The sequence below is a fragment of the Parambassis ranga genome, chromosome 2 (assembly GCF_900634625.1).
Source record: "Parambassis ranga chromosome 2, fParRan2.1, whole genome shotgun sequence".
In the NCBI taxonomy this organism is placed as follows: Eukaryota; Metazoa; Chordata; class Actinopteri; family Ambassidae; genus Parambassis; species Parambassis ranga.
In genome coordinates, this window is record NC_041023.1 from 27,362,051 (window position 1) to 27,384,988 (window position 22,938).

General features: G+C 40.9%; 2 protein-coding genes across 3 annotated transcripts in view; one reads left to right on the forward strand and one right to left on the reverse strand.

Moving 5' to 3' along the window:
• The first annotated feature begins 141 nt into the window (after positions 1 to 141).
• On the forward strand, positions 142 to 12,505 carry cnot4b (CCR4-NOT transcription complex, subunit 4b). Of its 2 annotated transcripts, none has more exons than XM_028399226.1 (13): positions 142 to 345; positions 1,971 to 2,161; positions 2,348 to 2,545; positions 2,936 to 3,022; positions 3,104 to 3,205; positions 3,284 to 3,409; positions 3,626 to 3,750; positions 3,997 to 4,188; positions 4,376 to 4,433; positions 4,874 to 5,129; positions 5,287 to 5,712; positions 9,407 to 9,637; positions 9,907 to 12,505. In XM_028399226.1, exons 2-13 carry the CDS (start codon positions 1,988 to 1,990, stop codon positions 10,182 to 10,184), a joined length of 2,253 nt encoding a protein of 750 aa, XP_028255027.1. In that variant the 5' UTR covers positions 142 to 345; positions 1,971 to 1,987; the 3' UTR covers positions 10,185 to 12,505. The 2 variants fall into 2 exon arrangements, with proteins under 2 accessions (XP_028255027.1, XP_028255026.1); XM_028399225.1 differs by having other exon boundaries at positions 1,974 to 2,161.
• A 5,700-nt stretch (positions 12,506 to 18,205) lies between these two features.
• tmem178bb (transmembrane protein 178Bb) overlaps positions 18,206 to 22,938 on the reverse strand; it is a 72,725-nt gene continuing 67,992 nt past the window's right edge. Inside the window, exons 4-5 of the mRNA XM_028400710.1 lie at positions 22,292 to 22,429; positions 18,206 to 20,848 (exon numbers count right to left, since the gene is read on the reverse strand). Of these exons, the coding sequence (XP_028256511.1) occupies positions 20,598 to 20,848; positions 22,292 to 22,429 (389 nt within the window). The 3' untranslated portion in view covers positions 18,206 to 20,597. The remainder of the gene's footprint in view (positions 20,849 to 22,291; positions 22,430 to 22,938) is intronic.

Below are 22,938 nucleotides of genomic sequence, written 5' to 3' on the forward strand. Positions count from 1 at the left end.
CAAGTGAATGCAAGACGCTTCCGTCAATAAGCTTCTGTACTTCCGTGTCTTCTGGTGCGGGTGCACCGTTTCTGAAAACGCCTCTGCAGAAGACTACAATACCCATCGTCCATTGTATGCATCAAAACGATTTGCGCCGACTCCCTGAATTGTACAGTTGCCGCTGCTCTCCTCTTGTTTTCTCTGTAAGATGGTGGTTGGTTGTCTAAGTAGGCGCACAGCACCTTTATAAGCTGACGGACGAGACAGCAGCTGCTGAGTTTGACACACGGCTGCGTTCTGTGCAACTCGGGCGTACTTCTCCCTCAACATCCCGCGGAGGACTGTCCACCAACAGAGACAGGGGTGAGTATCCTGACTACTACCCGAGTTAGAGGCTGCTCTCAAAGTCAAAATAAGGCATCCTCCTTCTCCAAGACAGAGCCATGTATAGCTGTCAAAGGCTGGTCACCTGTCATAGGCGCTGGAGTCAGTCGCAATAATATTTTTGGTTATTATGTCGGATGGGGGCAGGCCACGTAAATTACTCTTTCGATACTTTTGTAAGCACTAGATGTTATCAACAGCGTACAAATGTACGTGGAAGGACGTGCGTCGTGCATGCTTAACATCACACGGATTGTGTTCCACGACAGAAGAGAGCACAGGGGAAGCTCTCAGAAGACAAGACAGTTAGCTAGCAGCAGCATTCCAGGCTCATAGCCAAGCCGGTTAGCATAGTTGGTTTCTTCGCTGGTTAGCCTGTTATTAACTATGAAGTGTCAGCTGACTGTGTTAACAACTAAGCTAGCGTTTCCTTCAGATAAGCACAACTTGTAATCACACACTCAAATTATATTTTTTACAGTTAGAGGGATCCCATAAGGGATACAAACTTTACCTACTTTATTGTTTGTTGCTTTCTTTAACTTACTCTGAGATTAAACACAGTAAAACACCTGTGGGCTAGTTGTTTGCTAAATGTTGTGTAGAGGTTGGACTTATTAACCAAAGGCATAGCTTCTGCACAACTGCAAAGTGAAAACTTCATTACTACCACTAACATTTGTCGGTATATACTTCTCACTATGTGTGACATTTTTCTCACAAGAAATCATCATCATCCACATTAACTGACTGCTGTCAGTTTACTGATTGACCAAGAATAGTTTTGTTTGGTATTTACAATCTCAGAAAGGACCCAAGCTCTGAGACAGAAATAGCTTAAGAGTTCAGACCACACTGCAGAAAAGTTTACACACAATACTATTGTGCACTCAGGGAACAAGCTGTGCAGCAGGAAATGAGCTACTATGTATACACTATTCAATTAAGACGGAGCAGAGTTTACAGTGAACTGTGCTGCTAAAAGACACAATGTCAAGAATTCTGTTTAGTAAATTTGAGTGTAGGTGTAAAAAGCACTGTCATGCCAAATTTGTGCCATTAATGTTTTTAGTGTTACTTCTCTGGTAGACTTTTGTGATATCACTTCTTGTTTAAATAAGGAGGTGTGTGGATTCAGGGTCTTGAACTCTGCTTTAGCAGCACGTTTTCCTCTTCCTGTTTTTACAATATGGGGAACTAGCTGTTTATGTCCTTTATAAGCATGAAGACAATGCATTTTTATTTAATCATTAACAAGCCAGAAGCCTTTGCGCAAAAGTCATGGTGAGCCTTAAGGCAACCTTGTATGAGCTTTGTTTACCCTGGTGTTATTCTGCATGTGTTGTGTGTATGTCATTGGCTGCACACACACTCAATCAAGAGAGCCTTTGTCGGTCAAGGTGTTTGGTCTGATTTTTATGATTGTGTGTTTCTCCACTTTTGAGGCACCTCCAGCATAAGCTGTGAGTCATAATCGGAGGTACTAAAGGATATTGGGCTTAGCACGTGCAAACAGGAGGACTTGTTTTAGCTATACTCTGTTAACACTGCTCCAGTGCCTGCAGGACCTCCTGTCCTTATCCTGTGAAATCTGTCCTGTCTAGTAGTGTGGAACCATAGAATGTCCAAGAGCCCGGAGGTGAAGGACGACCTGATGGAGTGCCCACTGTGTATGGAACCTCTGGAGATAGATGATGTTAACTTCTTTCCCTGCACCTGTGGGTACCAGATCTGCCGTTTTTGCTGGCATCGAATCAGGACAGATGAAAATGGTCTTTGTCCCGCCTGTAGAAAGGTAAAACTCTGTTCACTTAAAAGCCATGCAGCCTAACCTGGTACGAGTCCTGGTGAGAAAATCTGATTTAGTGATATGCTGTTAAAGCATAAGCATAATTTATAGAGACATAAATGTCATGGCAATGTCTCACTAATATGCCCGGTTTTTTCCAATTAACATATTGTCATTTTCCTTGTTCTGCAGTCATATCCAGAAGACCCAGCAGTATACACGCCTCTGTCACAGGAGGAGCTGCAGAGGATAAAGAATGAGAAGAAGCAAAAGCAGAACGAGAAGAAGCAGAAGACCACAGAGAACAGAAAGCATCTGTCTAGCGTGCGAGTAGTCCAGAGGAACCTGCTGTTTGTAGTGGGTCTGTCTCAGAGGCTGGCTGACCCTGAGGTGAGATGAAACACACACATACACACAATAAAGTATTGACAGTTGCTGTGATGACGGTAGGTGATTTGATATCTGACCCACATATTATGTACTATATAACGGACAGGTTAATAAATAATTGTCTGTCTGCCAACATTCTGTCGCACTCACCAGTCCAGGACAAATGTCCATGTCCAGCTGTGATGACGTCACATCCTGTAACTATCCCTGAACATATTACTCATCTTTCAAACACAGTATGAATCATAGCATGTTCATTTTATGTGCATCGATGTCGTGATCACTGTGGTTATGATTAGTCCAACACCAAATCTACAGTGCTACCAGCTGGTCTGTTTATCAGCCTTGTGAGCTGATGGTATTAATATATTTTCCCCCTCTGTTTACAAGGTTCTAAAGAGGTCAGAATATTTTGGAAGGTTTGGGAAGATTCACAAGGTTGTGATCAACAGCAGCACATCTTATGCTGGTTCACAGGTGACTGCAGAGAAGATAGAAATCACATAAAAGACAAAATACTGTATGAATAATAGTAATACTTTGTCCTTTTTCCCCCAGGGCCCCAGTGCCAGTGCCTATGTCACATATATTCGGTCTGAAGATGCTCTCAGGGCAATCCAGTGTGTCAACAATGTAGTGGTAGATGGCAGAACGCTCAAGGTAGAAGGGTGGCAGTCATGCATTTCAATAACAGACATCGTCTGATTATAAGCTGAACATTGTGTTATTGTTCTGCAGGCTTCTTTAGGAACAACAAAATACTGCAGTCACTTTTTAAAGAGTATGCAATGCCCAAAACCCGACTGCATGTATCTACATGAGCTGGGCGATGAGGCTGCCAGTTTTACCAAGGAGGAGATGCAGGTAAGTTGAAGCATATTGGCTGATAACAGTTGCACTTGTCAAAGAAATCAATCGAGAATTACAAGTGTTGTAGTTCATGCATCATTGAAAACAATGCTGCAAAACAGGCACTATACATTGTATGTACATTTTTAGTAATTTCTGAAGCATTTAGGTCATAACTAAAATAAGTGATATGTGTTTTTTTTAAACTAAGATCTCTTTTTTTGTTTTCAGGCAGGAAAGCATCAAGAGTATGAACAGAAACTCCTACAAGACCTCTACAAAATGAACCCAAACTCCCTGCAGACCACAGCTGTGTGTGGAGACAAGCCAAAGAGCAAAGCCAACTCTCTGCACAGGTATTTGTTTTTGTTTATCTATGTGGTCTCTTTCCTCTTCGCACTATAGTCATGACGTAAAATATAATCATTTAATTGATGATTAATTGATAAAATGTATATAATCAGTTAAAAAAATAAATAAATGATACTCATGGGCACCAATAACTACACGGGCTGTCTGCATAATAGGACTCCCCCTCATCTTAAGTGGCATAAAAATATGAACAGCCGGAGGTCCCCATTTTCTCTTTTGGCTGCTTTCAGATCAGACAGTTCCAGTAAAGATGGATGGCTGCCAGGAAAGACAACAAATGAACTATCATCTGATCACAGGAAGAGTCCACCATTAGACGGCTCTGACTATAAACAGTTGACCCCCGAGGGGCCCGAACCTGACCTCGGCCATAATCCTGAACCAACTTTCTCTCCTTTCTCCTCCAACTGTGACATTCGAAGGTACATTTGTAGCATTGTCCACTTGAAAACTGCAGTGGTTTCAAAGTTACTATAATGGAGCTGTGTCAGTTTGCTTTGTGTGTGTTGTTTTTGTCTTGATGAGTAGTATGGTGTGTGATGTGTATGCATATCGACTCCTCCTGTGTATTTTGATTATCTTGTATCTTGTTTAACAATTATTTTACAGTCCCAGCAACAGAGTGCCAGATGTCGTCAGTATAGACAACAATGAAACCTCGCGGCTGGTAAGACTTTCTATATTTAAACGTACAGGGCCTTTACTAAAGCAGATTTCTGTTAGCCAATCACCAGAGACCATCATATCTAACACCATTTTAGTCAACATTAAATGCTCTGATGTGGACTTTTGCTGAGAAAAAAAACCCCAAAACAAATTACATGGTCATGCTGTGTTGCTAGTTGGATATATTTATAATACACTGTGTCTATTCCCTCCGGTGCCAAGCGTGACAAATAGTGTTAATCATCCCATGTTGCTGATTAGTGTGCCATGCCACAATGACAAATAAGGCCCGGTCCGCTCCACAGAGCCAAGTAGACTGTATTCTGAACCAGGCACAGTTATATTCAGATCTACAACACAAGATACATTTTTTCACTGCAATTATATAGATGGATAGATCTATATTCTTCAAGTTACTCTCTTTGTTTTTTGTTCCTTTAGCTTCCAAGTGCTGACTCTCCATCGCCCCCACCTGACCACAGTAAGCCCAGCATGGCAGTTCCAAACAGCATCTCAGGCCCAATGGCTTGCTCCCCATTTGAAGCAGCTTCAGCAGAGTCCCAGTCACTGTTCTCTGATAACAGTAACTTCAGACATCCAAACCCACTCCCCAGTGGACAGAACAGCTTCCCCAGTTTACCACACAGCACTTCAGGCTGGCCTACCACACTGGAACCACAGAGCCTCTTCACCTCAGGTGGGCCACTGTAATGCATTTCATGTTGCAAAAAGGCTGGACTGACAAGCTTCTGCTACAAAATATAACTTTGTTCACAGTTGGATGAACAAAGAGAAGTGAATTAAAAAGTTCACTTCATGGTTTAGCTGGTAAACGCCTCCTCTCCTGTGTGCAGATACGATGCCAGTGTCGTCATCCACAGACTGGCAGGCAGCATTTGGCTTTGGCTCATCCAAGCAGCCGCAGGAAGATGACCTGGGCTTCGACCCCTTTGATGTCACCCGCAGGGCTTTGGCTGACCTCATAGAGAAGGAGCTTTGTGTGGGGGACAGCTCCTTGTCACCCAACTCTTTCCCCCACAGAGCTCACAGACCCTTATTAAACAAAGGTCTGTGTCCCCCAGATGGGCTCACCTGCTGCTCCGCCACTTCCACCTCTTCACCATTTCGTCAGTCATGGAATGGTTCCACCTCTTCGCACAGTAACTTCCCTTTAAATCACACAGTCAGTGGAGGAGTTTCCACATCACACTGCAGCTTCTTGGAGCTGCGAGTGCTACCAGGACATCACAGTGCTGGGCAGGGAGGATTCCCAATCACAGGTAAGACTGGATAATTTTATCTGAGACTGGACAAAGTCAAACTGTTTTGTAGATTTATTGTTTTAGTGAAGCCAGGTAATAGAACTATGTTAATCAACCCAGGTTATGCCAATGTAGGCTTGTACATTTTTAATTAATATGTGTAGTATATACAGCACACTTAAACTTTGTATTCAAGTTGTAGTATCTTTCACAAGAAAAGGAGGGGGGGCTGTTGTTAAATAACAGTGAGATGCTGAAGTATTTTAAACCTGTGCTGAGCCTCACTCCACAAATACTCACTTTTCTCAGAACAATATGAGGGAGGCTTGTGTAGCTACCTGTATCTCCCAGTAAAAACAAACATGTAAAGACTCTCACCGGGCAGTCTGTCAGAGTATAGCGTGTTTTATTCCATGGAGGAAACGTGCAATATATGACTGGCTGCTGGGGTATGTTGGGATTTTCATGCCCATTACGGATACATGGATTTCTCACTGGCCTTCTTTGAACACCTCTCTGCTTGCCTTAGACATCAGTTACTGCAAAGGAATAGAAGCCTGGTCCCTGCTGCAAGCGGTATCGAGTCATTTTTACATGACACATGAACACCAGTGTCTGAGCTGGTATCTGAAACTACTACACCTTATGATACGAAGTGGTATTGAACATGGGTGCTAGGCTGGGATATCTTTGCAAAGCAATACGAAGAAGTCTTGGACTTAAGGGCATAGCTGTAACTTATTCATGTGTAGATAGTGTTCAACAGCTTATTTATTTATGGGACAGTGCAAATTAATTAACATTCCTGTTAGGCAAAAGGCTCTTTTTCATATGCTGCAACTTCCAGCTGTTGAATGAAAATGACCGTAATGACTGAGAATCTTCATAAACATGTCAACAATATATTCATTACATTGACAATTTTAAAAGAGTGTGGTTTAGCCAAATTGTCCTATTCATTATCAGATCAAAGTTAAACATTTATTCTAGCCATTTTGCTAACTGCATTTGGGATCTTCATCTGAGTGCCTTGCTCCGCATTGGCGTAGGAAGCATTAAAAATGAGGGGGGAACACGTCCCCCTCTAATATAATGGTAGCTACGTCTATGCTGCTCCGCCATCTGTCTGAGGAGGAACACACAGTAACAGTGGGACCAGTGTGTCTAAATAGTGATTGCATTTCTCTAAGTACAGTTAATAAACATTATCACCCTGGGAAATGTGTTTCTGCCCAATATCAACTGCGATAAAAGCCAAGATCAGCCCTGAAGTAGTGAGGCCAGTTGCGGTCACAGAAAAGGGGAAGATGTCTTTTTGTCACATTTTACACACCATTCTGTTGAGACAAGTGGTCTAGGATGGAGATTTTCAATACAATTCACAAAGTGGTCATCAATAGATCAATGCACAGTGCTCTCACACCACCATGTCCTCTGACCCAGCCACAAGGAAAACAAACTGCCCACTTCAGTGTTTGCAATGAAATGTTCAGTCTGCAAAGTGAAACAACAAAGAGCCTCAAAAATAAGTTGCATTTGACATAATTATATCAGATTAGACTGGGTAAACATATACTCTTATACATGCCACTTGGTGGCAGCACATCCTGAACTGTAGTATAATAGGGCATTACAATATTATAGGAAAGCAGTTTGATTAGCACAGTGGCTAATTAGTCTCACATGCCTGGTCACCCATCTTAAAGGACTGAATAAACTACATGTAAATGCTTTCAAAAGTAAAGACAGACTGGACTAGGGGCATTATAGTGATATATTGTGTTCACTACTGCTTCCAGGTATTATAAAATTCTACATATTTAACATTTAAAGGGAAAATAATAGCAGCAGACTTCTTTAGGTGCTGTGCACAGCCTCAAGTTGCAGTTTCTGTAATTATTTTGACGATATAACTAATTAAAATGTAATATACATTTTCAAATCATGTATTAACAGAGTATACATCTACTTATTCTAACCACGTGTTGGATCCCTTAAAATATCAGGAATGAATGATCTCTTTTCTTTGTACTATGCAGAAGAGATAAACCAATTCATTGAATCTAATCAGTGCTTGCTAAAAGTCTAAATATTAGTTATATATAATAAATAATTGCCAGCTTCAAAATAATGCTTATAAATTCTGTAAACCTTTACAGACCCAACATCTTTTTCATGGTGATGATGATTCTTTGGAATAGACAGCCTAACCGTTAATGCTTTCAGTGAGATCACACGTCACTGTCTGATAACTAATACTGATTAATACCAAATATTGCTTTCATAGGCCTGTCTCAATTTAAAGAAGAAATATTACAAGCCGCCACACATACATATACATATCAGTATGCGGTGCCTAAAGACAGAATAACGGTGGTTAAATGAGGGTAGTTGAAGACGTTTTCTTCCTTCCTCTGGTAAATGTCTCCTTTCTTCAAAGCAGAAGCTTGGGATAAGTGGGATAATAATTTTGTAGGCAATGCTAAGGCTCATGAATTAAACATAGTGGCTCTTGTTTATCTGGGAATGCAAATAGCAGCATAGGTGATGCTTCCTTGGCTGACAGACTGGCTCAAATGGTGAGGGCTAAGCTGAGACCACAGAGGGATGCTGTGGGAGAATCACTCATCAGTATTGGTTTAAAGCTTACTGCTTGTAGCAATGTTTGTGGTAAAAAAAAAATCATCAACACATTAGTAAATAATACTTCTGTTCTTCTTGTAGGAAACTAGTTGGTAAATATGATGAGCCAATCAGTCATGCACAGAGCCATGGAGAAGGGAAAGGCTGTCTTCCTCATGAGGCCTGACGTATACAGTATCTCTAAAAGATTCCACATTGCTTTTGGCCTGCAGGGGAAACAGGGGAGCTGTACAATTAGTTGTTGATGTGATCTTTAAATTGTCTTAGAACATTTTGTGAATTATGCAAAAGTTCAGTATTGTTTAGGAATAAAAAAACATGCAAAATTTTCCATTAAAGTATTTATAATACCAGTACACATTCCACTCTGATGTAGGGAAACATACAGTTTTTATTTACTGCTGTGTCATGGCACTGTGCATGACATTACACAGTAATGCGGTATTCAATTATTCTGTCAAAAAAATAGTTTATAAAAACTTATAATACTTTGGTTGGCTCTTGTTAGATTGTTGTAACGCAACCACAAAATACACCAAGAGCAATTTTGTGGAACCAATTACTGTCTGTCTGGGTTAGGGATTGTGGGTGTGATTGCAATGGCAGCGCCACGATCACTTGGGTTCTCTTGGGGTGTGTTCCATTTAGCTGTATAGCATCTTTCTGCTAGTCGCTTCTGTCTCCAGAAAACATGACAAGCCTCTGTACTTTGAGAGCCTGTACCATGAGTGTTTCCAGCCCGTAGTGTAAGTCATAGACTGCAACTGATGAGTGACTGAATGTAAGATTCCAGCCATCACCATCTCAGTTCTCCACCTTATTCCTGGTTTACCCCAAGTATGGGCTAGGACACTGGTAAGCAAGACACAACAAATTTCAAAACCGGCTCACTGTTCAGAGAAATACACACTACAGATACAACACTGGAGGATCTGCCACCAAGAACTTGAAATCCTGTGAATCTTTGCCTTTGGTGTAAATGATATAGCCTTGCTATTAATACCATTATTCATACGCTGATACATATAGATATAAGAATGAGAGCTTGTGCTTTACTTTATCCATGTAGAAAACAACAGTGGTGGAAAGGGTGTAAACGTGAAGGATTGGCAAGATGGCCTCAGAGCATTGTTACCCAACATCAACATCAACTTTGAAGGATTGCCTAGCTCTTCATCCTCCCAGTCATCATCCTCATCCTGGTTAAAGCACACAGGACCACCAGGTGGATCTGGGAGTGTTTCTCACAGCCTTTGCTGGAACAGCCCAACTAGCTGGATGGACCCGGCCATCATCACAGGTAGGAAAAGCATCCTACCATAAATCATAAATAAATGCATAAATCTGAAATGATGTATCTCATTCCATGCAGGTAATTGTAGTCTGGTAGTGTCAACCTTCAGAGGACAAAAAGGAAAAACATACTGTTCTTCCTTCTTAAAAAGACTTTTGAGAAGATTAGTGAGAATATGTTGTAAAGATATTGACATTTTTCTCTCCTTGTATTACACATGAAATGTGATTATGTGGGCAATTCAATATGAACATTGAGTGTTCTTCTTCCTGTAGGGATTCCATCCTCAAGCAATCTGGACTGTCTTCATGATGGCAATCCTCCACATTGGCTCAAGTCCTTGCAGACACTCACAGACATGGACACCTCATTCAGCTCTGCCTCTAAAAATGGCCCCTTCAGAAGCCAACCAATCCCCCCCAGACCTGGCCGGGTACATTACCCAGGCCACGGCAGCCAGTTCCACTCGCCACCACCAGGTTTCCAGATGGCCTTCAGACCAACAAAGACCCAAGCAGATTTTCTACAGAGCGCCACCATGGACCATCACTAGGGACTCTCAAGATACCGTTTCCTCTCTTGGTCTCATAATGGTTGTTGGGTGTCAGTCTAAGCAGCAATTTCAGCTAAACCTCTTACAATGAGCACTTTATGAGAAAAGAAGTCCTGTTTTAAGACAGATGACATCATAGATTTACCCTGATAGATAGTAATAGACTATCAATGTCAATTAGTGCTTTAAAATACAAGTGTCATGATAGGACACACCTCAGCTCTTCAATATCACTGCAGGAAGTCATTTTAAGATTTTAAGCTAAAGACTTTGAATGGCTGCACACCTAAGAGCCCAATGTGTGAGCCTGCTTGCCTATTTCAGCCTTTCACAGAGATATCAGTATGAACATATACACTACCATTCAAAAGTGTGGGGTCAATTAGAAATGCCCTTATTCTTTCAATGGAGATAAACAAATGAAAAAAAGAACATTAATGTAATCAGACATACAGTCTAGACATTGTTAATGTGGTAAATTACTCTTCTAGCTGGAAATGGCTGATTTTTAATGGAATATCTACAAAGGCATACAGAGGCCCATTTCCAGCAACCATCACTCCTGTGTTGCAATGGTACATTGTGTTAGCTAATCATGCTTAAAAAGCTTAGTGATGATTAAAAAACCTTTGTGCAATTATGTTCATCAGAGAAGCTATAAAACTGGCCTGGGTCACCCCAAACTTTTAAATGGTAGCGTATAATGACTGATACTTTTGCAGTATATAATGTAGATACCGATGACACTATCTACAGCACATGCTATGTAAGAAGTTAGTGTTTTTACCGCTTTTTACTACAACCCTAACATAACCCGGTTCAGGACAACTACATAGCAGAATCTAATCTGAGAGCTAACTGAGCTTTTAAAACATTGGCCTATGTGTTTTAGCTACTTTGGGTAAACACTCTGAAATAATCAATAATAAATAATCTGATATCTATCTCTGAGCTGCTTAAGAAAAACCCCCTGATGTCACATACCTGTGTGTTTCCAGGTCTTAGGAAGTGATGTCACTTAAATTCAGTGTTGGTTGTGAAATTAGCAACAAACAACCATCTTTATTCAGCCTCTTGATGGGGAAGTTGTATTGTGGGTAATGTAGGCATCAGGTTTTGAAGATGTAAGAGAAAGCAAGCATGTAAACTACAATGGGCCTAATGCAAGAAACCATATAAGAACAAATGTTTTCATAATTTTTGTTTTTATCCTACATATTCTCCTATTTTGTTCACACCCATGGATTAACAAAAATTTAAGAGTGGTTGAGAGCACTCTTACCAAGATAAGAGAAACATCATGACGTCCAGCAATATATATAATTTGCTGTGTTATTTTTTTATATGCTACTGATGTTTTTCCCCATCTACTTTAACATCCAGGTCAGATCTCTATACAACATATACATGCATTTAAAATGAGGTTTGTACGTATCGTCTCCCTCTCTCCTGTCGCCTCTCTCCATACTTCAGCAGCACTGGGTGGGATAATAATCCAGATAATAATAATGATGATGAAATTACAGCGATGTACATGCAGTTATATTATACAAGCTATAAGCAGTGTATTTACAATGACATGAAGTTAAAGTTCTGCTGTGTTTTTACTGTAACATCAGTACTGACACTCATGACGTGTTTCCTTTGTTTGATCTGAAAGTACTTTGATTTCGGTGGTGCTAAAGTTCTTTTTCTTGCTGCCTATTTGTGGTGGCATCTCTAAAACTGAGGACCCAAAGTTGTTTGTTTGAATGGTTGATGCATCTGGGGGTTGATTCTCTTAATGGAAAAATAAGAAGAAAATGTGAGAGATTTAAGAGAAAGTTGCTGCATAATGCCCAGTGCACTGACACAGGAGCTCCCTTACAAGGGCAAGATAGCAGCAATAGTACAAATTGTGAAGATAGAGGAAAAAGTTTCTACTTTTTGTTCTGCACTTTCAAAACAAGTATAAAAATACCAGATTCTTGCCTGATGTTATTTGACCAGATAAGGAGTCACCATGTTTTGCTTTTGTGTATGTGTGAAAGTCTCTGGATGTATCAGAGGGTGGAAGCATACAGGTAAAAGTACAATCAGCTCCACTGTGGTCTGACATCACAGATCTAAACTGCATTCACATGTATACAAAGAAAGCCAATTCATTTGTTGAATGTTTCGCTCCTTAACAAATCAAAGTTTAACTCAGAGCTGAGATCATAAAGCTGAAGTAAGAGGATATGTGTGCTGGGAAAGTAAAGTTCCTTTAACAGGTTTTATGCCTACATGTGTCTAAAATGAAGACCTGCTGGGGTCATACGTTAAACTAGAAATATAATAAAAGAGGAAACATAAGGTGAGATGGTGTCTCTCTTTATTTCCTATTCCTCTCATACACAGATCAGCTAATCAAATTGATAGGTCAGTTCTGTACACATCTGGTGGACTCAGACATCATCTTGCTGCCATATATAATGCAGTGCTTCCATCCATTCCCAGGAAGTTTCACTCCAATTCACCAGTAAGAACAAAGGGTCGTTAACCTGTCTTGCCACCACAGCTTCCCTGCAGTCTCATAGTCTGTAGCCAGTCATTACACACATCTGAGCTTCAACAGACAGTCAGAATAACCACACAGGTAAGCATGGAGACATTCAGAGCTTTAGTTACGTGATTCCCTCACAGATCCACACACTGAGGTCCTTCAGCACGTATAAACCATGTTTCCTCACCATTCAGAACTGATGAAGCAGCTCGAGGAGCAGTGAAACTTCTTCAAGAAAACTCTACAAGTCCAGATGCCTCACTTCAACCTTCTGAATGAAAATGATCTGAATTTCCATCAACTACTGCCTGTCCTAATATCGATCTGGCCAGGTATTGGTATCTGTATAGGTGTCATAATTGAGAATAAATACATATTACATTAGATAAATAATGTGGCATTTATTTAATCAATAAATATCTGAATCAGAATCAGAATTACTTTATTTATCCCAGAGGGGAAATTCTTTTTTGTTACAGACAATAGAAATTATAGACACATGGAAATATGAAATTGAAATAATACCTCTAAATACCTTGATAGCATTTAAATCCGAGTTGTATCTAAAGAACATATTTACTATTGTATATGAACCTTTACATAGTAAAGAGCATGACATGAATGTACCAGTATGAATGTACAGTGTCTGAGTGACTGTTACAGTTCAGAGTTCAGTAGTTTATTGAGACAGGCAGGAACTTCCTGTGTCTCTCAGTGGTGCATCGTGGGAGTCGGAGTCTGTTGCTGAACGAGCTCCTGTAGCTGGTCAGCACAGCGTGGAGCGGGTGAGAGGGACAGTCCAGTATGGTCTTTATTTTGGACAACATCCTCCTCTGACACACCTCTGTCAGAGAGTCCAGTTCCTCTCCCACAACATGGCTGGCCTTCCTGATGATTCTGTTGAGTTTGTTTATGTCCCTCACCCTTAGACTGCTGCCCCAGCAGACAACCTGAGGGTGAGGGATATATGGCATTAAATTAATAAATATGCCAATAAACAATTAAAATAAACCTAAAATAAAATCTAAAAAATAAATCTAGCAATAAATACATAAACAAATGAAATAAATAAATAAAGCATTACATTAATAACTATGACATTGAATAAAATAATATGGCATTAAATAAATACATAAATAAATTACATTCAATAACCAAATGCAGCAATAAAATAATACATGAGTAAATGTGGCATTAAATTAATAAATAAAATAAACAAATGCATTGAATGAATAAATATGACATTAAATAAATAAGGTTTTAAATAAAATAAAGCATTACATTAATACATAGGGCAATAAATAAACAGCATTAATTTTAATATATATGGCATTATATACATGCATTAAATTAATAAATGACATTACATTTAAAAAGTGGCATTAAATTAATAAATATGACATTAAATAAATACATGCATTAAATTAATACATAACATTGAATCAACGTAGCATTAAATAAATAAATAAATGAAGCATTACATTTATAAATATGACATTAAATAAATACATTTAGCATTAAATATACACTGCTCAAAAATAAAATAAAATAAAATAAAGGGAACACTAACACAACACAATGTAACTCCAAGTCAATCACACTTCTGTGAAATCAGCCTGTCCAGTTAGGATCAACACTGATTGTGAATCAGTTTCAGCTGCTGTTGTGCAAATGGAACAGACAACAGGTGGAAATGAGAGGCAGTTATCAAGACAGCCCCTATAAAGGAGAGGTTCTGCAGGCGCTGACCACAGACCATTTCTCTGCTCTCATCCTTTCTGCCTGATGTTTTGCTCACTTTTGCATTTTGTTAGTACTCTCACCCCTAGAGGTAGCATGAGGCAGTGTCTACAACCCACACAAGTTGCTCAGGTAGTGCAGCTCATCCAGGATGGCACATCAATGAGAGCTGTGGCTATGTCTTCAGCACAGTGTCCAGAGCATGGAGGAGATACCAGGAGACAGGCCAGTACACCAGGAGACGTGGAGGGGGCCGTAGGAGGGCAACAACCCAGCAGCAGGGCCGCTACCTAACAGGAGGAACACTGCCAGAGCCCTGCCCCTGGAGATCAGCCTGAACAACAGGACGAGTTTTAGCATGGCCTCACACTTGCCTCAAGATCCACTATAAGTACTGGAGACCTTAGTCTAACATTGAATTAACCGACACTGGTGCTTACTCCTGCACTCTTCATAGGGGACATAAATTCTAGTTAGCATAAATGGGCCCTGGGTTCCTTCTGATGCATGACGATGCTAGACCTCATGTGGCTGAAGTGTGTCAGCAGTTCCTGCATGATGAAGGCATTGATGCTATTGACTGGCCTGCCTGTTCCCCAGACCTGAATCCAATCCAGCACATCTGGGACATCATGTCTTGTTCCATCCACTAACACCACGTTGCAGCACAGACTGTCCAAAAGCTGACTGATGCTTTAATCCAGGTCTGGGAGGAGATCCCTCAGGACAACATCCACCACCTCATCAGGAGCATTGCCAGGCGTTGTAGGGAGGGCACACAGGTAATGTGATTTTCCACTTTAATTTTGAGTATGGTTCCAAATCCAGACCTCCATGGGTTAATAATTTTGATTTACATTGGTCATCCATCCATCGATCTTCCAATCGCTTATCCGGGCCGGATTGCAGGGAGCAGTCTAAGCAGGGACACCCAGACCTCCCTCTCACCGGACACTTCCTCCAGCTTTTCTAAGGGGAATCCCTTCCAGGGAGTCTCCTTCCAGTGGGACATGCCCGGAACACCTCCCCAGGGAGGCGTCCAGGAGGCATCCGGAACAGATGCCAGAGCCACCTCAGCTGACTCCTCTCGATGTGAAGGAGCAGCGGCTCTACTCCGAGCTCCTCTCAGGTGACTGAGCTCCTCACCCTGTCTCTAAGGAAGCACCCAGCCATCCTTCGAAGAAAGCTCATTTCCGCCGCTTGTATTCGCGATCTCATTCTTTGGGTCACTACCCAAAGCTCGTGAGCATAGGTGAGGGTTGGAACGTAGATTGACTGGCAAATCGAGAGCTTTGTCTTTCGGCTCAGCTCCTTCTTAACCACGATGGACCGGTACAGCGATCGCATTACTGCAGAAGCTGCACCAATCCGCCTCTCAATCTCCCGCTCGATTTTTCCCTCACTCGTGAATGAGACCCTGACATACACAAACTCCTCCACTTGGGGCAGGAGCTCTCCCCCCACCCAAAGAGGACAAGCCATCTTTTTCCCGTCAAGAACCATGGCCTCAGACTTGGAGGTGCTGATTTGCATCCCAGCCGCTTCACACTCAGCTGCAAAACCCTCCCAGTGCACACTGGAGGTCCTGGTTCGATGATGCCAATAGGACAACATCATCTTCAAAGAGCAGAGATTCCCAAAGCAGACCCCCACCTAGAAATTCTGTCCATAAAAATTATGAACGGAACTGGTGACAAAGGGCAGCCCAACCTGCATTTTAGTGTTCCCTTTATATTTTGAGCAGTGTATAAATATAGCATTAAATTAATACTTGTAGCATTAAATAAAGATAATATTAAATAAATTATGTAGCATTAAATAAAGATGCCATAATTACAAGATTGATTGATTGATTGATAGAGTGAGGACTAAAATGACTTTTCATACAGAGGACCACCCATCCTTGGTGCTCAGTTTAAGATGGAGGGTGGTGCTTGGAGTTTGTACAGATTATCTCTATCAGTTTTGGATGTAAGGCAAGTTAACCACTATTATTAACCCCAGAGGGCTGGTTAAATACTCTGAAACTAGACAAAGAAAGAAAGAGTTGTTTTGTTTTTTGAGAACATGACTAAATAATAAATTCATATTAACTTCAAAGCTCATCCAAGCAGCGAAGCGTCTTCACGAAAGCGCTACAAGCTCAGTTACCTTGGTTCAAGCTCTTGAATGAAAATGATCTGGATGACTGAGAATATTCTTTGACACACTGGGTTGGCCAGAGTGCCAGAGTGCAGGTTAACATGCAGATCTGGAGAGACCTGCAGAAAGAGAGTGTCTTTTTATAATGCATTTTATAGTCCACTATTTTGAACAGTGAGCAAAATGACATGCCGCCCTGATAACTAACAATAGGCTTACAGAACAAGGTATATACATGTTATATAGAAAAGGGAACCATAAATGATCTGGCAATATATAGATTGTGTGATACACAATCACATGTGTATGGAGATCAGCCTGAACAACGGGACGAGTTTTAGCATGGCCTCACACTGGCCTAAAGATCCACTATAAGTACTGGAGACCTTAGTCTAACATTGACATATCCGACACTGGTGCTTACTCCTGCACTGGTCATAGGGGACATAAAATCTAGTTATCATAAATACTTTAATTACTAAAATAGGCAAAACAGCAGCAACTGTAGAAATTGTGAAGACAGAAGAAAACATTTCTAGTTTTTAATCTGCATTTGTCATTCATACTGTGTTCCAGAAAGGTGCATTCAGATTCACTTGTGACACCATGCACAACTGAACTGACTCAGCTACTTTGCTATAATCGGCTAAACACACTGACAGAATCTGTGGCTGCCTTCTGTAAATGAATTGCTTTTTACACATCCCAGTCACTGACAACACACCAGCATTAGTAAACACACCGATGACTTTTATTTTGTTGTGATTTTACATTCCACAGTTGAACATTTTTCTCTTTTTGTCTCCTATTTTATGTTTATAGACACATTATTGATGTTAAAGGTTGATAGATCAGTTCTGTTTTTAACATCTGTCCACAAAGGAGATGGCAGTTTTTCTCTCTCCCGATTCTTCACTGTTAGCATGGATATAGTGAGGCTCTCAGCTGGCTTTGATGACGCCGTGGCCCCGATGCGCTGTGACTTAGGTGGAGGAGAGACCTGCTGTTGTGGGGCAAGACATGATTCAACCTGTAACTCAGCTGACTTTAACTTTATTAGGGGTATTTAAGGACCTGTTGGTCAGGTTTCCTCCCACAGTGCTGTCTCTGTTGTGGCTTATGACATGTGTGTGCCCACCTTGTGTCAGAACTCCATGTGATCCTTTACACTACAGTTTAAAGAGTGCATATATGTTGTATGTGGATGAATATCCAGGAGCTACCCCTCACATTTTTTACATATTGTGTGTGCTTCTGAGGAAGGACTTAAAAGTCTAGTTACAGTTAATGTAATTATGTAATCTGGATTTATTATGATACCGTAGCTTGTGTGGACTGCAGTAAACAACAATGATTAGCAGCTTAGCTCATTAGCCAGTTAGCCTGGTTGCATGTGTGTCCTTCTATAGTTAAAAAGATGAATAAACTGTTAACCCACACAGTGCTGACCCCATTTAATCTCTCTCTCTCCCCCCCTCCCTCTCTCTCTCTCAGTAGACCCACAAACACAAGATTGTTGCTGAAAACTCAACTTGGAGACAAAACTACTTTATTTTAATCTACAACATCACTGAAGTCATTTTACAACCAGACAATGTCTAACTTTATCCTGCATCTGAAAGGATTTCTATCCAGCCGATTCTACGGTGAAGCACACCCACACACTGTGAGGTGCAGCTGCAGCCCATTCAGAGCAGCACAACAGAGGGGTCTCATAAGAGCAGCTCACACACACACAGACCTGACAGTTCACTCTTGTTTATTACATCCAGGGGCCTTTTCATTTAATGTCTATACATTTTAATAAGCAAGTTCATTTTTTTTTCTTCTCTTTTTTCTGGGAACATAGTGATGCTGATAGTATAACACGCACAAATGATCAAGTTACTAAAGCAGCATCAGTCCAAGCCAGGCTGACTATGAGGCCATCCGCCAAGGACATGCAATAACTACTGCATTGCCTTCTTTTTCCTGTAAATTCATGTATTTGTTTGTTGTTGTTTTTTTGCAGGACATCTTTTAAACCAAGTGAAAAAGCCAAAACATGAAAATCCTTAAATATGGGAAATGTAGGTCACATGTTAGCCCCCATTATGTAAAACCTTTGCTTATGTTCCTACTCCCAAGTGGGTGCGAGTCTCAAAGGCCGTCTGATTATGATGCTTACAAGCAGATGTGATGATGCATATATACCAGCAGTGAGGTCAAAGCGGTCTCAGATTGACTGCATCATCAACAGACATACAACCACAGCATCACTAAGGTGCAGCTGACCTTCAGATGACATTGTGTGTCAATGTGTCAAACAATACACACTACACTGAATGGTCAGCACGCAATGGTCAGAGTGGAAGGATTATATATAATGTTGTCAGAAGGCATCATTTTGTTTATTTGGTTTGATGATTTTAATGCTATGCTACTGCCGCCGGCTTGCCCTTGCATGACTATACTTGGAGGTTGAACAAGGACCCCTGGTGTAAATTGTAGCTTCTGCATCATATGGTCACTTTAATCAAAGTATCCCATGTAGCATATCCAGGTTTCTCACACACAATGTGCAAAAAACAAAAAACTATAATAAAATCAATCAATGCATAACTGGAATATTAATTTGAGACCTAATCTGTAATTAAGCAGAATTATTCTTAAACAGAATCAGATTTTGTTCAGTGGAGGGTCACGTGACACGGTGCCTCACTGCTCTTTAGTGTCTTGTTCGGTGCCGGAATTGAAGCCTCAGGTCTGGGTGACTCTCTGTCAGAGCACACTGTAGCTGCTGTGTATGTGTCAGTGGTGACTGGTTAAATGGTATTCATCCCTGATGTGCATATAGGAATATTCAAGTCCATGTTAGCATGTGTGAGTCATGATTGAAGGCCGAGACCTTGAACAGTCTTACAGATACTTTTCCTTCTCTATCAGAGTTGTGCTTAGTCACTGCACTGCAGGTCTCAGCTCCAGAGGATCTGTGTATTTTCAGGAGTGTGTTCTCATTAGATGTAATTACTTTAAGTCCTCCACAGTGGCTGAGGGTTATAGCCGAGTAACAGTGCCGAACATGCTGCCCCCTCTTCTGTATCTGTCACTCGTGCTGCCAGGAACCTCCAGAAAAAGATGACAAGGCAGATGCCTTTAGGTCAAACCATTCCATCTCTCATTCATCAAAGCTGAGGAGGATGGCCTGTCTACATGACTTTTTTTCTTTTTTTGACTGCAAAACAACCTCCTGACATACACACACTCACACACGCACACACATTTACCTCTATGACTAGAATGAAAAAAAATCACACACATTCAGTAGAAAGAAAAACACACCTTGAATAAAGGAATGCATGTATAAAATGCTGAATGGCATATGGGATTATCAGATGGGATGGAATGCACCTAAACTGGAATCGAAATGGTCCGACGTGACAGTTTCTGTTTGTCATTTCTCTTGATTATTCTGTACAATAATATACAACTGTGGAGGTCCCTGGATCTCCTCCTTACTGCCCGCCTGGAGGAACCTCACAAGCTAGAATGCTGAGAGTTAACACATGGCCACTGAGCACAATCCCAACCACCTCACATGGTTTCATGTCGGGTCCATTCCAATGTATGATCCTCCCGGAGGTCCGGTTCATTAAGAACCTTCATGAGTTCATCACGATCACAGTTCACGAAAGCAGAAACTGCCCTTAGACAACCACACACAGTTTAGTCTAGTCACCGACTCCATGTAACTCCTCTGCAGTCTTTTCTTGGTCCACTCCTTCATCTTTGCTCCACAACAACGAAACAAGCACAACTTTGAATTTTTGATAATATTTCTTTAGACCTTCAGTTTTTTTTCTTGTATTTTCAAGACAGCAGGTCATCAAAGACACTCATTTTAAACACACAGAAAAAAAATCTGGAACCAGGATAGAGTGGAGATGAGTAGACAGATGGACACATGGAACAGTTACTCTGTTTGTATCTGCGGGTTCAAGTTGGTCTTCGCTTGAAGCTGCCTAGGTTTAGCAGACGGTGCCATTCTCCTGTCGGGACTTAGGGCAGGTGGATCGAGCTATTGGCTGGACGGAGGGGGCCAGGGTACAGAAGAAACCAGCGATGAGGGTGAGTCCGAGGCCTCCCCATGCGCAGAACATGGACCAACCGTAGCCGTGGCCGATGTCGTCGGGCAAGCCGTACAGGTACCTCGGGTAACGGGAAAGCTCAAAATTGATGCCAGCGACGCAGGTACAGAGAGAGATGATGCAAAAGGTTCCTGCAAGGACAGAAAAATGTTGAAGCAGGAGCTGAATTTGCCGTCAAGATCAAAACATGCTTTGAATGATGTTTAAGTGAATTTTTAGGTTATATACTAGGTAGGTAGGTATATACTATTTTTGGGTGTATAGTATATATTATTTGAATGATGAAAACATGATGGTATTGGATAGAAAATAGAGACTTTGTTATGTCTATTATATGTATATCTATTTTGCCTAGGTAAAGTGCATTACTGCTTGGTTAGCATACCCATTTTCCTACTACCTGACAGTCTTTTTTTTATATATTTACACTTATATACAGATTATGTACATAGATTTTAATTTTTTTTGGTTTAATAGCATTGCAAATTGTCTCTTTTTCTTTGGTCTACATTGGATAATCCCTCTGTTTAAATACATTTACAGCCAAGTAGTATCATAATACATCTAGAGTAATGGTGTACAATGTGACTGAAATATAGCCAGTGAAGCATGATGTCCAGTGCAGTGTAGTGGATGTACATCAGACATGTAGACTGGAAACACAAATAAATAATGTGTGTGTGTGTTTAATCATGGAATTTATGTTTTTCTACCTCTGTTTCTCATTGCTATTGATTATTTAACCATTTTAAGTGATGAAATGCTCCATTATTTCAGTACCTTCTAACTTCCAAAGCTCTCATCTACCCCACCCTCCATTTTAAACACTAACAATGGACGAAAACAGCCCACCAAGCAAATAACATATGTTCGTCCACATTATTTGTCCTGGCTGTGGGAGCTCAGTGACCCTGTGAACCGCTGTTGCAGAAAAGACCCAGCCAATTTCTTTCTACTCTTTATTGCCAAGCATCATACTTGACTTTTTAATTGCCTGTTCATTATACAACCGCAGGGCACAGTGCTAATCCCAACAACAATCATAATTGAGTGTGCAGTCTCCTCTTGCCAAGTGGGAGCTGTGCAGCACATCAGTGTGTGTGGACTTACTACAGATTGTCCATTGCCAGAAACTGGGACACTTCTGTATGTGTGTGGTGGAGGAGGCAGGAGTACAGATATACTTCACCTTTAAAATGTGGGTCTCACTCAACATAATGTGGTCTTTTCTTCTTTTCATACAGCAGGTGATGTTTCATTGTTCAATTAATTTTTTTGTCCAATATTAACCAATAAACATCTGCGGAACGTGGAGTGAAACTATAAAGTGTGATACCACACTTTATATAAAGATGGATGACGACACCTTCCCACAACTGAGACCAAAACATCTAGATTGCCCCCTGGTGGTTGGCTGCAGTATAGGTTTTATATTATTGCACTTTTTGTTTATCACTTTCTTGCCTTTTAATGATTATGATTATGTAATTGTGTCACTAAAATAATTGATTGATGATTCAGTTTTTTTTCCTTGTGTGAATGTGTGTGTGCGTGCGTCAGTGTGTGAGACTCACCTCCCATGAGGAAGAGCAGTCCGGCCACGTACTGCATGAGACCTCGGTCCCAGCAACAGCCAAGCACACCGATGATCCAGCCGAACAGGATGATGGCCACAGCCATGCCCATGAACCCAGCCGTCATTCTCCGCAAGTCTGAGGAGAGGCAAAAGAAGACAAGTCAGAGAAGTTGGCACAGATGGTTCAGGATTGTGGGTCTGATGCAGACCAGACCGGTCCAGTTTTAATGGATAATAAAGAGATGATGTGTTAAGTGTTTACAACAAATCCGCCTGATGAAGAATTATTTTTCAGTGCTCAATACATAATTAAAATAACTATTATTATGGTATATGAAATAACGGAGGGACAAACACCTGTAAGATACAACATTAAGTATCTCACATGATAGCTCCTTAGTGTACATTTGTAAAGGGTATATATGGTCTACATTAATTTAATACATAATATACAATCAGTTTGGCACTTGAAATTCCACAGCAGTTTTCTTTAAAACTAGCACAAATCAGACTGCAGGCTAGTGGGCAGCCAGCCCCCTCTGTTGGCCAACGGATGCAAACACAACTGAAAGGTCCCCAGTGTTGCCCAGTGTTTATTGCCATGCTCTGTTCCACTGTTTTCCATAATGTGTTTATTATAAGCTC